At 56.1% G+C, this 13,601-nt stretch overlaps 1 protein-coding gene across 3 annotated transcripts in view; it reads right to left on the bottom strand.

Moving 5' to 3' along the window:
• Positions 1-13,601, bottom strand: part of Adamts7 (ADAM metallopeptidase with thrombospondin type 1 motif 7) — a 50,714-nt gene that overhangs the window by 7,174 nt on the left and 29,939 nt on the right. For 2 of the 3 annotated variants that reach the window (XM_023712547.1, XM_023712548.1), the window contains exons 9-18: positions 7,556-7,700; positions 6,980-7,072; positions 6,523-6,668; positions 5,616-5,785; positions 5,246-5,379; positions 4,427-4,547; positions 2,802-3,401; positions 2,344-2,470; positions 1,749-1,962; positions 488-1,537 (exon numbers count right to left, since the gene is read on the bottom strand). In XM_023712547.1, the coding sequence (XP_023568315.1) occupies positions 488-1,537; positions 1,749-1,962; positions 2,344-2,470; positions 2,802-3,401; positions 4,427-4,547; positions 5,246-5,379; positions 5,616-5,785; positions 6,523-6,668; positions 6,980-7,072; positions 7,556-7,700 (2,800 nt within the window). The remainder of the gene's footprint in view (positions 1-487; positions 1,538-1,748; positions 1,963-2,343; positions 2,471-2,801; positions 3,402-4,426; positions 4,548-5,245; positions 5,380-5,615; positions 5,786-6,522; positions 6,669-6,979; positions 7,073-7,555; positions 7,701-13,601) is intronic. The other variant, XM_023712549.1, reaches the window with a different exon arrangement.

Raw genomic sequence — 13,601 nt, 5'->3', positions numbered from 1 at the left:
CCCAGCCTGTCCCTTCCTCGTCAAGGATGGGGGCCATGAACACATCCCTTGCAGTGACAATCTGGGGACCTGAGAGGATGTCCAGGCTAGCTCCTTCCCATTCCCTGTGGGTTCCTGATGAAGCACTGGAGCCACAGAAAGGACTGCCTGGTGGCAAATCTAAGCAGCTCTGAGGAGCCCCACTCGTACACCACAGCTGGAGATGAGCTCCCTGTCCCTGAGGGCATGCAAACCTGTTTGGTGCTGCTGCTGCCATCCTCAGAAGCCCACAGTTGCTCAGGAATGGGGCTCTGGGGACTTAGGAAACAGGCAGATGGACTCCCTGTCCAAGTCAGAAGCTTTATGGGGCAGATTGGCCCAAGGCCACCTGGAAGGCTGCAGGGAGGAGCACGTGCACAGCCCCAGGACACTGCCTCCAGCCGCTGTGGGATCTGCATTCTCTAGGGAGCAGATGAACAGAAACCCAGTCTGGCCCTGTGCCACTTGCCTGGCTCCAGTTCCCCACTTGCCAGGTGGCATTCCTGGCAGACAGGTCTGTAGGGTGGCCCTCCTCAGCCGTCGGCGGCACTGTCAGGGGGCTGTCCTGCTCCCATGTCGTGGGCACATGAGTGGTGGGAAGAGGAGAGGAAACAGCCACTCCTGTAGTGGGCCGCATCTCGCCATGTGGATCCCTCTCTGGCGCAGGGTCCCAAGACGTAGTTCTTGTCCACAGCAGCACCACATCAGTTTCAGGAAAGATGGGAGTGGGGTAGACAGGAGGCCAAGGGGGCTGCATGGGGCTGGGGCTTTGGGGCAGGTGGCGTGCTCTGCCGCCTGCAGCATCCTCACTGTCCTTGGAGATGTCATTGGCACCATTCCACTGAGGAGGGGGTGGCCAGGTCTGGCTGTCCTCTCTCACTAGGAGCTCATTGGGGCTTGCAGGGGCAGCAGGTGTCTCTGCGCTTCTGACTGAAGTGGGGAGTCCAAGGTCAGGGGTACCCATGGTGGCATCTTCCTCAGGCAAGGGTGGGACCACTGGGTTTGGGGGGAGCTGCTGCAAGGGTGGGAGTGGGGTGTGGCCAGCTACCTGCTTTCCCCCCTCTGCTTTGGGGGGCTCCATTGGGTGCTTATCAGGGCTGCTTTGGGTTGGGGGCATCAGTTCCACACTGCCCACCAGGTTTGGGCTGGGCTCCTCAAGGCTCCCATAAGATAGGTCCTCATGGAAAGTGATGAAATTGTAGTCATAATAGAAGTCATCTACCCACTGGGGACTGGGTGGGTTCAAGTCTTCAATGCGATTGCTGATGCTGTCCGACTCAGGTGTGGAGTTGGGCAGGGGCCACGTGACCAGGGAGTTTGAAATGAAATCAACCTCGTTGAAGAGCTCAGGGCTGGAGGCACCACTGCCAGATGCCTCGGGGGCCAGCAAGTTCAGGCAGGGCTGCTGGGCACAGGGTACCTCGGTTGCTGGCCGGTTGGCCTCATCACAGGGAAGGCCCGTGTCATTGGTACAGATGGTAATTCGCTGCTGAGTGCCATTTCCACACGTCACTGAGCACTGTGGGGAAGCCACATTAAGGCTTGGGCCAGCAGAGGGCACAGAGGACAAGGTCATGGCTGGTACACAGTGCCTGCTGTGTGACTGAGGCTTCAAGACAGGTACACAGCCTCAAGTGCCCTGGTTCTTCCCCTAGGGTCCCAGGCAATGAGGGACCTCACTGGTTCTCTGCCTCCCATCCAGGCCAAGGCATCTCCCATCCCACACTCACCTGAGACCAGTTGCCCACAGCCCAGGTGGCTGGGCAGGGCACGTTGGGGTTACAAGGGGTTTCAGCTGGGGGGCGGGGAAGGTGCTCACAGGCCGACAGGTTCAGGACACTCTGCTCCTCCATCCCCACGCTCTGGAGGCACAGCACAGCCCGGCGGGAGATGCCTTTGGACCCGCAGGAGCGGGAGCAGTGCTGCCACTCCCCAGCCCACCACCTGCGAGGGCACAGGGTGGCATTAGCATGCTGTGGGACAGGCAGTGGCAGGCTCTTGAGTGGAGAGGGCCAGGCTGGGGTCCTGGACCTCAGTGTCCAGAGGATGAGTCCATAGAGCTCCAAACCTAGGTGAATCTGTCCCTAAAGCCTGGCAGCAGAACATGGCCTTTTCATCCTTGCTGGCCTCCACAGTGGACCTGTGCAAGGCCTGAGGGCTCTCACCACATCTGGGGCCCCAAAGCGAAGTGACTGGAGTACCTAGGCCAGGGCTGGCTGCCCAGGGCCACCCAAAACTCAGGACCAGGGACAACTGGGGTGTTAGTCCTGGGCCTGGGTCCTCCCTCCAGGTGTCAGGACAGCAGGAGCTGGTAAGGCAGCTCACCGGGCGGGGCAGGGCTCTTCACTGCAGGTCCTGTGGTTGTCATCAGGGCGGGTCAGGGGGTCACAGTGTCTCTCGTCCACAAGCCCTGCCTGGTGCTCCACACAGTACACGATCTGCCTCTGCATGCCTGGGGATTCACATGGGTAGGCCCCTGCCCAGGCTACCCTGCACCCCAAGGTCAGGTGCCCTAGAATGGGGCCTGCCTGTGTCGAGACCTCCTTTACCCTCCTCACCCTTATCCACTGTAGCCCCCTGTAGGATGCCCTGGGACAGCCAGTAGACAGATTATGGAGGGTTCTGGGTGGACACCTGCCCCGCTGTTCCTGGTGAGGCCCAGGTACTGATTTGTGTGATGGAAGCCACTGTGCAACCCCCGAAGCCTGTGGGAGGGTTGTGTGTGGCTGAAGGACAGGCTCAGCCAGCATAGCCAGGTGGTGGCTCTGCCTGCCCCATCCCACCTGTGCCGCAGGTGACCGTGCACTCGCTCCAGGGCCCGTGGTGCCAGGAGAATTTGGGTGGCAGTATCGCATTGAAGTTCTCAGTTTCTCTGTGGACTGTGTACTCGTAGCGTACCCCGGGGTTGTACACCTGGAACAGCAGCTGGGGCAAGTGGGGGAGCCCTGTGAGCACATGGGGTCCCCTCCATCTGCCAACTGGGAGTGCTCCACAGGGCCACTTTGGCCCTAGGGAAACTGAGGCAGGAGTGGTAGCAGGTCCCCCACCCCCCAGCACCAGCTCTGTGCTTCCAACCTTCTGTGTGTGGGGGGCTTCCCACTTCTGCACCCCATGCTGGGCCCCAAGACACAGCACCTGGATCCAGACAGGCTCACTGGTGGGGCCCGGGGACGTGAGGTTCTCCCGGTTGCCTGTGCGGGTATAGGTGAAAGTGGTGCCCGCCACGTGGTAGTCCCCATTCCACTGGATGGTCCAGCCTCCATTGAGGAAGTACTTGGGTGGGTCCTCACTGCTGCGCAGGGCCAGGAAGTTGGCAGCATCGGCCACCTCCTCAATGTGGATGTCACGTGCACCCATGGGAATCAGCCACACATCCATGTACCCTGTTGGTCAGCGGTGTGCATAGGCCACCAGGTTGCCTCTAGACCTTCCATGGAGTCCACCTCAAGCTTGAATGGGACATGTAGCCTGGTCTACCCTGGGAAATCAGAGCCTCCCTGGCTCTGTGGCTGACCTCTCTTGAGGACCTCGATTAGCCTCACTGACACAGCTGGATCTACTGCTTGCATTCCCCGCCTGCAAAGCCTTCTAAAACACCAGAACACGTTGGCCTTTCTTCCAATAAAGCCTCCTCCTCCGCACAAGGCTGCTGCTCTTGGGGTAAGGAGTCCCTCACAGCTAGGTGACTCTAAGGACCTAACTATGTAAACACTGGGAGACAAGCTGGTCAGAAGACACCACTGTCACCCCTACTTCATAGGTGCAGAGCGTGGAATGTGAGAGGTTAGGCAGCTTGCACAACGATGTTGCTGGAATATGGAGCAGGGACAGGGCCTGTGTGATGACCACCAGGCCATGCTGCCCTAAAGCTAAGCTGGAGGCCTAGCATTCAAGGTCCCAAGCCAGCTTGCCTGCCAGGTCCTGGGCAGAACACACCCACTCCTGCCCCAGGCTTCAGTTTCCTCTCTGCCTTCACTACCACATCTGGGTTCCTCCTCATTCAGCTCTGTGTCCGCTTCCTGAAGGAAGTCCTACCTGCACTCCTGGGGCAGGACCAGAGTGCTCCCTCAGCTCTGAATATCCCCACAGATCTGTTACTATGAGGGCTGTCACCCTGGCAGACTGTGAATATCCCATCACCTACAACAGTCACACTTAAGCAATGTGGCTCCCCCTGGGTGAAGCCATGGAGCGGGGAGGCCTCCATCTCTGCATAAGTAGATGGCGCTCTCTGTAGGGAATAGGGCCATGCCCAGGCTTGGCTGGCTGGCCTGGTTCTGGGACAGGAGGCACCTATAAGGATAGGTCTGTGCTCTCCAGTCTGGGGGTACTAAAGGGGCTAAGGGTGGAACTAGGAGAAGAGAGGGCCCTTGGTTAAGTGCCACCCCCATGGAGGTCCCATGCATACCCTGGCCCTCGGCCTCCTCAAAGGTGCCGATCACAGTGTGGCAGGTGGAGCCGTTGCCACGGCACACTCCGCAGCGGTCCTCCACAGCACCAGAGTCAATCTCGAAGTCACAGCCCACACTCTGCAACGGTGGGTAGTCAAGACTATGGTGCTGGATATTGATCCTCCCTTGGGACCTTGATAACTCACTGTGCCATATGACCCGGGAGGACCCCTCTTCCTCTGAGCTTGTTTCCCCAGAGGTGAGACAGGGGTCAGCCCATGCCTTAGGGGCATAGGGTGGGCCATAGGCAGTGGAATGGGTGCAAAGTGGGCACATGGGCTCCTGAGCAGGCACACAGGGATCTCTAAAAGTCATCAAGAGCCCAGGCCCAGCACCAGCAGCCAGTTTCCTCTGAGCCCAAGTCTCCATACGAGTTGCATAGAATGAAAGCAGCAGGGGCAAGAGGTGATTGGGAACCAGAATGAGACTAGGAATTGTTACCAAACTGAGTGCTTCCACTGCTAGCTTGGAGCCCTGTGCCACTTGTACCACCTTTTAACCCTCCTTAGAGTGGAGGAAACTACTGCCTGAGCTCTGGTTCCCAGCTGGAGCTATGCTGGACCGGCTGCTATAGAAGGGCAGGAAGCTGCAAGCCCAGGTAGGGAGGCCAGGGGTGTAGGGGGCTGTCTGACATGGGGGTTCTGCAATCTTCGGTAATGGGAACTTTGCTGTTGAGGTCATGAGGGCAGAGGCCCAAGGGTGCAGCTAAGGTGAGCTGGTGCCTTCCAGGGGCTAGAAACAGTGGCACTGGGCGCTGCTGTCTATGTCCAGCGCACCTTGCAGATTCCATTGATGCAGAGGTCACGGATGGTCTGGTCCTGGTAGCAGGGAGTGCCATCAATCACAGCGTCCCGCAGCTTCTCAGAAAAGTGCTCAGTAGAGGGCCGGCAGTTCAGCTCGCAGGGATTCCCTGGGGAAGGATAGTGTCATGAGCCTGCCAGGAAGACCCCTTCTTGACATGCAGCCCTGGCAGGCTGGGGGCTCTGGGTGGGCAGGTGGCCACATGTGGTGCCAGGAGGAGTGCTGGGGTTGAGACCCTGGAGACAGTAGGGGTGATGACTGGGTGGCCTGCCTGTATTACTGAGAACCTGAGACCCATATGTTCCCCACCCTAGGGCCTCAGTGTCCCCAGGTTGGAAGGCTTACCGTAATCAAACACGGGTACCCATGTGTGCAGTTGGCCCTTGTAGGGCTTGGAGTCGAACTGGCTGCACTGGACATGGCGGAAGGAAGGCTGGCCAGGTGGACAGGCCTGCAGGTTGCAGAGGCGCATGCGCCTGCGCTCACCCAAGCAGAACCTGCCTTTGTACTTAGGCCTGTGGGGAGCCAGTGGGCTGTGCTTAGGGTCTTGCAGTGCTGGACCCCCATCTCCCAGGCTAGGGAGCCCCCAGCTCCCCCTGCTGGTGAGGACCCAAGGGGTGGGGTGACAGGATGTCTGGGCTCTGGGTCTTGGGTTCCTCTCCATAAACAGGGCTGGGGCTGTGGGCTGGAGCAGAGTGGACATGGCAGGCATGGTGTCCAAGACCTCATGCTCTAGCCTGCCATGAGTTTGCAGCCACGGCTGGCAGCAATGCCCACCCTACCCCTCTAGGCCAGGGACCGGTCCACTCCACTCCCCTGGGGGAGGTGGGAGCATGGCAGTGTGTTGCCTCAGGAGAAGGTTCTGAATCTTGTTGCCCCAGCTGCCACAGGGCTGGGCCTGTGCCACACTAGCTTCTCATGGCCCTCTTTGGATGGGAGACACTTCAGGGAGGGGCCACCTCAGACCCACGTGGCACTGCTGCATTCACCCCCGAAGCACTTTATGCCAGGCGGGTACAACCAGGGAAACTGAGGCCTGGAGAAGGCCTTCTAATGCAAGGTGGAGTGGACTGAAGCCCTGGTCTCTCTGAGGTCTGGTGGCCATGTGCTGACCATTGCCCTCACCGGCTGCCCTCCAGCCAGATGCTCCTGTGGCCTCTAATGCATCTCCCAGTTTCTCAGCAACAGGGTCACCATCAGCCTCCAGAGTCTGCCCAGTCCTTCACCCCCAGATACTTGTGCCCCCACTCACTCGGGCTGTGTACACCACCGCTCGGCAATCTGCACACCCATGCCACAGCTCCGTGAGCAGACGGACCAGGCACTCCATTCGGACCAGCCACCATCCACCGGCTCTGGCCGGAAACCCATAGGGACACAGTCCCCATTGAAACACCACTGCCAAGATAGGGGCAAAGCAAACCCTCATACTTATCAGTCATCCTCACCCTAATGAGCATAAAGTAGGTGGACAGCGGGGAGAGGGAAGGTGTGAGAGGCCCCTGTGGTCATGCACATTCTAGGACCCGATTAGGACTTTGGGTGTAGGTTCCTTTGGGGATCGTGGCATCAGGCCCTGACCCCAAGGCTTGCAGACTTGGGCCAGAGAGGGCTAGGGGTCTGTTAAATCATGAGGTAGGGATGACCCTGGAGCAAGAGCCCAGCAAGTCAGCGCTCCTCCTGACAGCTTGGGTGGGAGCATCACCTACCTTGCCAGGCCCACACTTGGTGCCATCCACAGCGGGGTCCAACTTGGAGTGACAGGTCATCCCCACGGAGCACCAGAGAGTGTGGCAGACATTCTGTAGGGAGGAGTCATGGTCATACCCTCACTCCTGCCCCAGGGCCACCGCACACCCACCTCACTGTCCCCAAGGGTCCCTTGGACACTGCTCCATGGGCTGGCATACCACGGGGGTCTTCAGGTGTGAGGACCCTAGAGAGGCCCTGTCTTCCGTGTCTCCCCCACATCTAGACCACATCTCAGCCCTACCTGTCCTCTGGAAGGAACCTGGGGAAGCCAGGGGTCTCTCATAAGCTGTGGCTGAGATATCATACATGCTGCCCCAGGACCTCAGAGGGCAAAGCCAGTGACAGGAGGCTGAGGGAGGGAGGTGCCTGGGGTTCCATAGTGAGGGGATCATCAGCCCAGCACCCATACCATGGCCCTCCCATGGGAACTGACTGGGGTCTTCCAAGGTGGGGGGTAAGCAGGGCTTCTCCCAGGCTGGCCTCCCCAACTGCTGAGATCATTTCTGTATCCTCCTGTCCCCTGCCATACTCACATCCACGCCCTCACAGAAGATGGAGTTGGCCCCATACTGGAGGTGGCACTGGTGGTCCACGTCATACAAGACTCCGGGTGGCACAGAGGGGAAGTCAATGACATCGGTGGTTGGAGGGTCATCCAGGCACATGCCCCACCCACGACTAGAGGTGAGACAAGAGGATGCATGAGGGGCTATTGTCCCAGGGAAAGGGGGACAGTACATGGGGCTGGTGGAAAGCTGCAGTGGGCCTGCGAGAGCAGAGAAAAGAGCACAAAGCCCTGAGGCTGCAGGGCCCTGCCGGTTTTCCCTGTGGCCAGGCTGGTCCTTTATCCCAGCCTGGCCCTGCAGATCTCTCTCCCCTCACCTCTAGTGCTGCCTGGCTGAATGGTGCCAGCTGTGGTGGGAGCTGTTGCCCAATGCCTTTGTTCTTGTGGGTTAAGCCCCTCAGGGTGCTGCCCAGCACCATTGGCTGGGCCAGCTCTGAGCTTCTTACAGCCCCTACCTCTCACTTTGTCCCTGGAGCTAGGGGCTGAGGGTGTGGAGAATGTCTTAGAAAGGCTGGCAAACAGGGCTTGAGCCCATCTGGGCAATGCTGGGTCTGATCCCCAGGCAGCCTTGTCCTGCCAGCCGGGCCATCTGCCTATTTCCCCACTGTGGGTGGCTTTCCTGCCCCTGTCCCTCCAGCCAGCTTCCTTGGTAGCAGCCTGTACGCTCCACAAACCCTTGCTGTGTCAGAGTTAGAGAAGATAGGGCTGCCCAGAGCTACCGTAGGCAGGGAGCTTGAGGGATGGAGGAGACAGGCTACCAGGACAGCAGTGGTAGGAGGAGAGAGCCATGCAGACATTCAGTGCCAGAGCCAATGAGGCAGCAAGGACGTGGGCCCTTGGCTCGCAGGGCCAGGAGGCAGAAGCCCTCTAATCATATAGTCTAGGAGGCCCAGGGCCGTGCCAGGCCAGGGAGTGGGGTGAGTCTGGGTGCTGGCCAGGACAAGTGGGTTGGGGTTAGAGAGAGGGCAGGGCAGGGGTGGTACATCCTGGGACCTGGCCCAAGAAAGGCATAGGAGACTCCAGAGGATGTAATGAGGCTGTGGGACATGCTGGGGTGAAGAAACAAAGTTAAGCTGGCCATGGGGGTGTATGTCTGTCATCCAGTTCACTTGGGAGGCTGAGGCAGGAGGTTCACAAATTTGAGATCAGCTTGGGCAACTTAGACCAAGCTGATCTCAAAATAAAACAGGGCTGGGGGTGTAGCTCAGTGGTAAGTGCTTGCCTAACATGCATGGTGCCAAAACTACAGAGAAGGAAGCAGCAAGCAAGCAAGTGAGTGAGAGGGAGGAGGAGAGGAAGAGAAGGAGGCAGAGAAGAAAGAAGGAAAGGTCAGTGTCATCCTGGCAGGGCTGGTGGACTCAAACCCAGGGATCCTTGAGAGGGCGGAGGTATAGGCCCGGGGGGTAGGTGGTTGGTGGGTCTTAGCCCAGGGCTGGTGAGAGGTCCCAGGTTGCCCTGAGTGCGATGAACAAATCCCTGGAGATGACACTGCTGCCAGGCACCGGAGGGTCCCCATGAATCACCTGTGGGGCCTAACACGGACCCTTTAAATGGGCGTGGCCAGCCAGCTGTGCAATGTGCATGTGCCTTGGCTGAGCATGCTGGGGTGGCCTGTGTGCCTGGCACACGCTGTCATGCACCTCACAACTGGAAAGACTATGCCAGGATCATCTCTTGACACCACCAGGCTTAGAGCTGTCTATCGCCTGCCTGGCTGCTGGACCTATGCCATCCCCTGCCTGGTCTGCTCACCTTCAAACACTTCACTCCAAACACCAGATAACAGCCACTGCAAGGCCAGGTGAGGACAAGAACGTGTCCCCAGGGGATTGTTGAGCCTGGGGACTCCCTGGCAGCACTCTAGGGTACAGGGTAGGGGGGTAGCCTGGTCCAGGAACCCTCCTTCCCTCTAGCATGCTGGGATTATGGGTGTGGTTGGGGCACTCTTGCCCCAGGATGGACACCTGCCTGCTGCCTGTCCTGCTCCAGTCCCATTTCCAGGCTGGGACCCGGTGCTGAGTGGCTGAAGGTGCCACTCTTATGCACAACTTGGGGGACCTGTCCTGTGTATGACAAGATGGGAGATATGGGAAACTCTTAGGATTCAGTTCCAGAGTCAGGGCCACATGCAGGCTCTAGGGAGGTCTGGGGAGTCAGGCATTTTCTGTGGATGCTGTGGCCTGGGGCCACCCGATGTCCTCATTGATGAGAGGCCTGTCCCAAGCTCTTGAATATAAATAGCAGTGTCTACTTGGCAGGTCACACGATGGTCAGTGGCCAGCCCGTTCTTCCTCTGATTGGCTCCCTGCCAGGTTCTGCCTGTGACGCACACCAAGGTCTCCATGACTGTCAGCCTGCCCTCAGCTCCTTGTTCTGATGACAGCAGGGCCATGGTAGATACTGGGGAACCTTTGGGATGGTACAGAGCTGCCCACCTCGAGAGATGGACCTGTGTTCCCCTCTCTCATGCCCTTGGGCTGGTGTTCAGCCCAAAAGTTCAGGACATGGCACAAGATGGCTTTGAGGGCAGGCTCCCCTTCTGTCCGAACAGACTCTCTTGACCGATGTGAGCTCTCCTCAGAGTCCCTACAACATTTCTCAGCCTGAACATACTCCAGGATTTTCAGCCCTGCACCACCTGTCCAGCTCTCTCATTGGCCTTTGGGTGGCCTTGAGCCCCTCAAGGAGTGTCCTGCTCCCTAAACAGCCACCAGAAGGCAACTCTGAGACTCCTGACATGACAGAAGGCTGGTGTCCCTCTGTCTTCCTAGACACCCATAAGAACTGTCTGCCACTGCACTAGTCACCCAGACTGTCATCTGTCTGCCTCCCCTGTGGATGGTGAAAGCTGCAGGAAGTGTCTGCATCCTTTACTGCTGTCCTCTGACATGGCCTAGGGGCCATAGTGGCTGTGACAAGCAGGTAAGAGCTTGGGCTCATTCGGTCTAGGTCCACGCATCCAGCAAGCAGCCATCTTTCTGCAGGGAGCCTGAGGTGCTGGGTCTCTGGGGATGGTGGGTAGGCTGCATGCCCCAGACCCTCAGGCCCTGAAAGGTTGCCTAACTCATTCATTAAACTCCCCACCCTTTTAGAGTGGGGGGAGGTCCTGGTTCCTGTCCTATCAATTTCCTGATGTCACCGTGACTGGCCACATGTACCCTCCTCTTTCCCGCTGCTGCCTGTTCCCTGGAAGTGAATGAATAGGTGAGGGTGTGGCAGACTTGGGGACATGGTGCCTCTGTCCTAAGCACCCCTTGATCCACCTCTGATCCACAGGGCAAGCACTGTCATCTTTCTACCTCTCTCTGGCTCTTCCCAGTGGTGCTGGGTTTGCCCCACTGGCTCAGGCCCTCAGCTTCCCCTCCCACCCTTGCCCAGGCCCTGGGCCAAGTCTCTTGTGCATTCCAGCAGCAACCACAGACAGAGACTCCCCTGTCTTGTCTGTCTGTCCCAGAGCCAATGTGCTGGTGGCACCCTGGGTGGGGCAGCTGGGAATAAGCCGTAGGGGTGTTTGGGAGGTGCCTACTATTCTAATATTCCAACAATTCTCTCATTCTCTGTCTGCTCTGGGGAAGAGACACACCCTTCTCCCTATCCCAGGCTATAGATCTATCATTTGAAAATAGTAGAAAAATAACAGTCACTCCAACATCATGTATGGAAGGTTTGCCCGTGGCAGGCAATTGTGCTAAACGCTGCCCATTTCCTCATTCAATGCTCAAGTGAACATACAAGGCAATCCCATTATTATCCCATTTTTTTTTTGAGGCTTAAGGGATAATGCAACGTGTCTGCCAACACGGGTAGGAGTCTGGGCAAAGGTCCAGGGTTTTAACCGCCAAATTAAACTCTGCTTCTGTTCCAAGCCCATGATTTAGCAATCCCTCTTCCTCAGAGGCCAGGCCAGTGTCCTTATGCCTGCCTCCCTCGAGGATCAGGCAGCTGCCTTCTTGAACCACAGTGGGCAGATTCGAGAGAACCATGGTACCCTGAGCAGATGATGTTCCCTCTCTGCTCCCTAGTGAAGTCCCACTGTGTGGCGCTGGAGGAACAAACAAGGGATAAATCCACATGGGCCAAGGACAAGAGAGGTGGCAATATTGACAAGACTCTGGTGGCCGGGAAGCAGTCGAGCAGTTGTGGACCTGGGAATGGGGACAACAGACAGCCATATCTTCAGAGGCAAACCACAGAGAAGTGAGGCTGTAGAAGGCTTAGCACCTGGTGTGCCTGGAGGTCCCAGTAGGGCCGAATGCAGAAGCCCAGTAGGGAGCCTTTAGGAACCAACCAGACACCTCCCAAGCCTGTGTGGCCGGAGGGCTGCTACCATCCTGCTTAGTGGGAACTAAGTGCCTCTCAGGAGAAGATGAACTAGGAAGCTCCAGTCATGACACACAGATGGAGGCAGAGGGACCTACAGAGAAAGGAGACAGTGATACTCCCCAGCAAAGGGTGCGACACCACCAGAACCGTCTTCCCTCTCTGGGTGCTAGAAGGCTGCATCCAACCTGATGCTTTCAGGAAAAGCCAGGACTGCTCTCCTGGGACACTGAATCCCCCCGAACAATGACTGTGATCACAGACAGTGGAGGAGAGTGCCCAGAAAAAACCCACGTTCATCAAGGGGACAGTCTTGCCCACATCCTCTCTTCCTAATGGATTCTTGGTGTCTCCTTGATGCATGATCAATGACCAATATGTCTGAAGGAAACTTTTAATATGAAATAAAGATTTTTCTAAAAGCTACCCAAAGAGGAAGGTTTCAGAGCACAGAAGAAAAAAAACCAAAACATTCATATAAATGAGAACCTCAAAAAGGCAAAATATATTTTTACTTATAAACTAAAGTAGGACAAAGGAATAGAATAAATCTGAGCAATGAAAACTACAATAGAAAGTATCCAAAATGGAATAGAAGAATGATATGGTGAAAATAAATCAATGCATCCCAAAAAACACAAAGAGGCAAAAACCAAAACCTAGATAATACAAAAGGGAACAGTTGCATATTAAGGGTTCCAGAAAGAAAAAAACAGAAGAGAGAAGATTGCTAAGTAAATACAGTGGTGCCTCACTTGGTTCAGGAACTCAGTTCTCTCCACAATTCTGGTCACAACCAAATTAAATGAGAACCGAATCAAATTTCCCCATAAGGTCAATATTGAACCTAACCATTGAATTTGATTTGGTTCTTGTTGTTGTTGTTGTTCTTCTTCTTCTTCTTTTTTTTTTTTTTTTTTTTTTTCAGAACCAGGGATTGAACTCAGGCCCTTGTGCTTGCCAGCAAAGCACTTATTCTACTAAGCCATCTCCCTGGCCCCTGATTTGGCTCTTGTCCAGCTTGGTTTGTTGACCAAATGGTGGGAAAGACTTGGGTTTGTGAACCAAGGCACTGCTGTAATACAAGAACCTTTCAAGCACAAAATGACATAAGTAAAAAAGACCCAAACAGTGTCCAAAATAAAAACAGACCAACACATATACTTGCGAAATTAAGGAAGGAAATTGGGAGAGAGGGAGGAATGGAGGGACAGAGAAGAAAGAGGCCAAACCCTTGGAGAAAACAAAAAAACAAAAACCACTTGTTTTAAAAAATAAATGTCACCTTGTCATATGTTTGATTCAGCAAAAATGATTGCCATAATGAAGAAAGTTAAAAAGAACTTAATCAAAATGTGCAAATACTCTGTTGGGATAGGCAGGGTGAGGAGCAAATGTTTACATGGGAAGTGAAGCAAGGGGGTTAAACCCCAGACTTCCAGACATTATCTAAAATGGAAACACCAGCAACCAGCAGTCTAGAAATGCTTTTAGGAAACAGGAAGAGTTAAGATTGCAAGAGGTCATCTATAGAAACATAGTGAGAAGGAAAGGTTGATGTAGGAGATAAGACATGGCAAAGCCGGCTGGGGAAATAAGCAGGACCCATTAATTATAAGATGCCAGGTCGGGGCCCCCCCAGGGAAATGGCTCAGTGGAATAAGTGCTTCCCTGGCAAGCGTACGGGTCTGAGG

Source organism: Octodon degus, unplaced genomic scaffold, assembly GCF_000260255.1.
Source record: "Octodon degus isolate 3935 unplaced genomic scaffold, OctDeg1.0 scaffold00026, whole genome shotgun sequence".
NCBI classification, from domain to species: Eukaryota; Metazoa; Chordata; class Mammalia; order Rodentia; family Octodontidae; genus Octodon; species Octodon degus.
The sequence above is the reverse complement of the archived record's forward strand: the minus strand, read 5'-3'. Positions and strand labels throughout refer to the sequence as shown.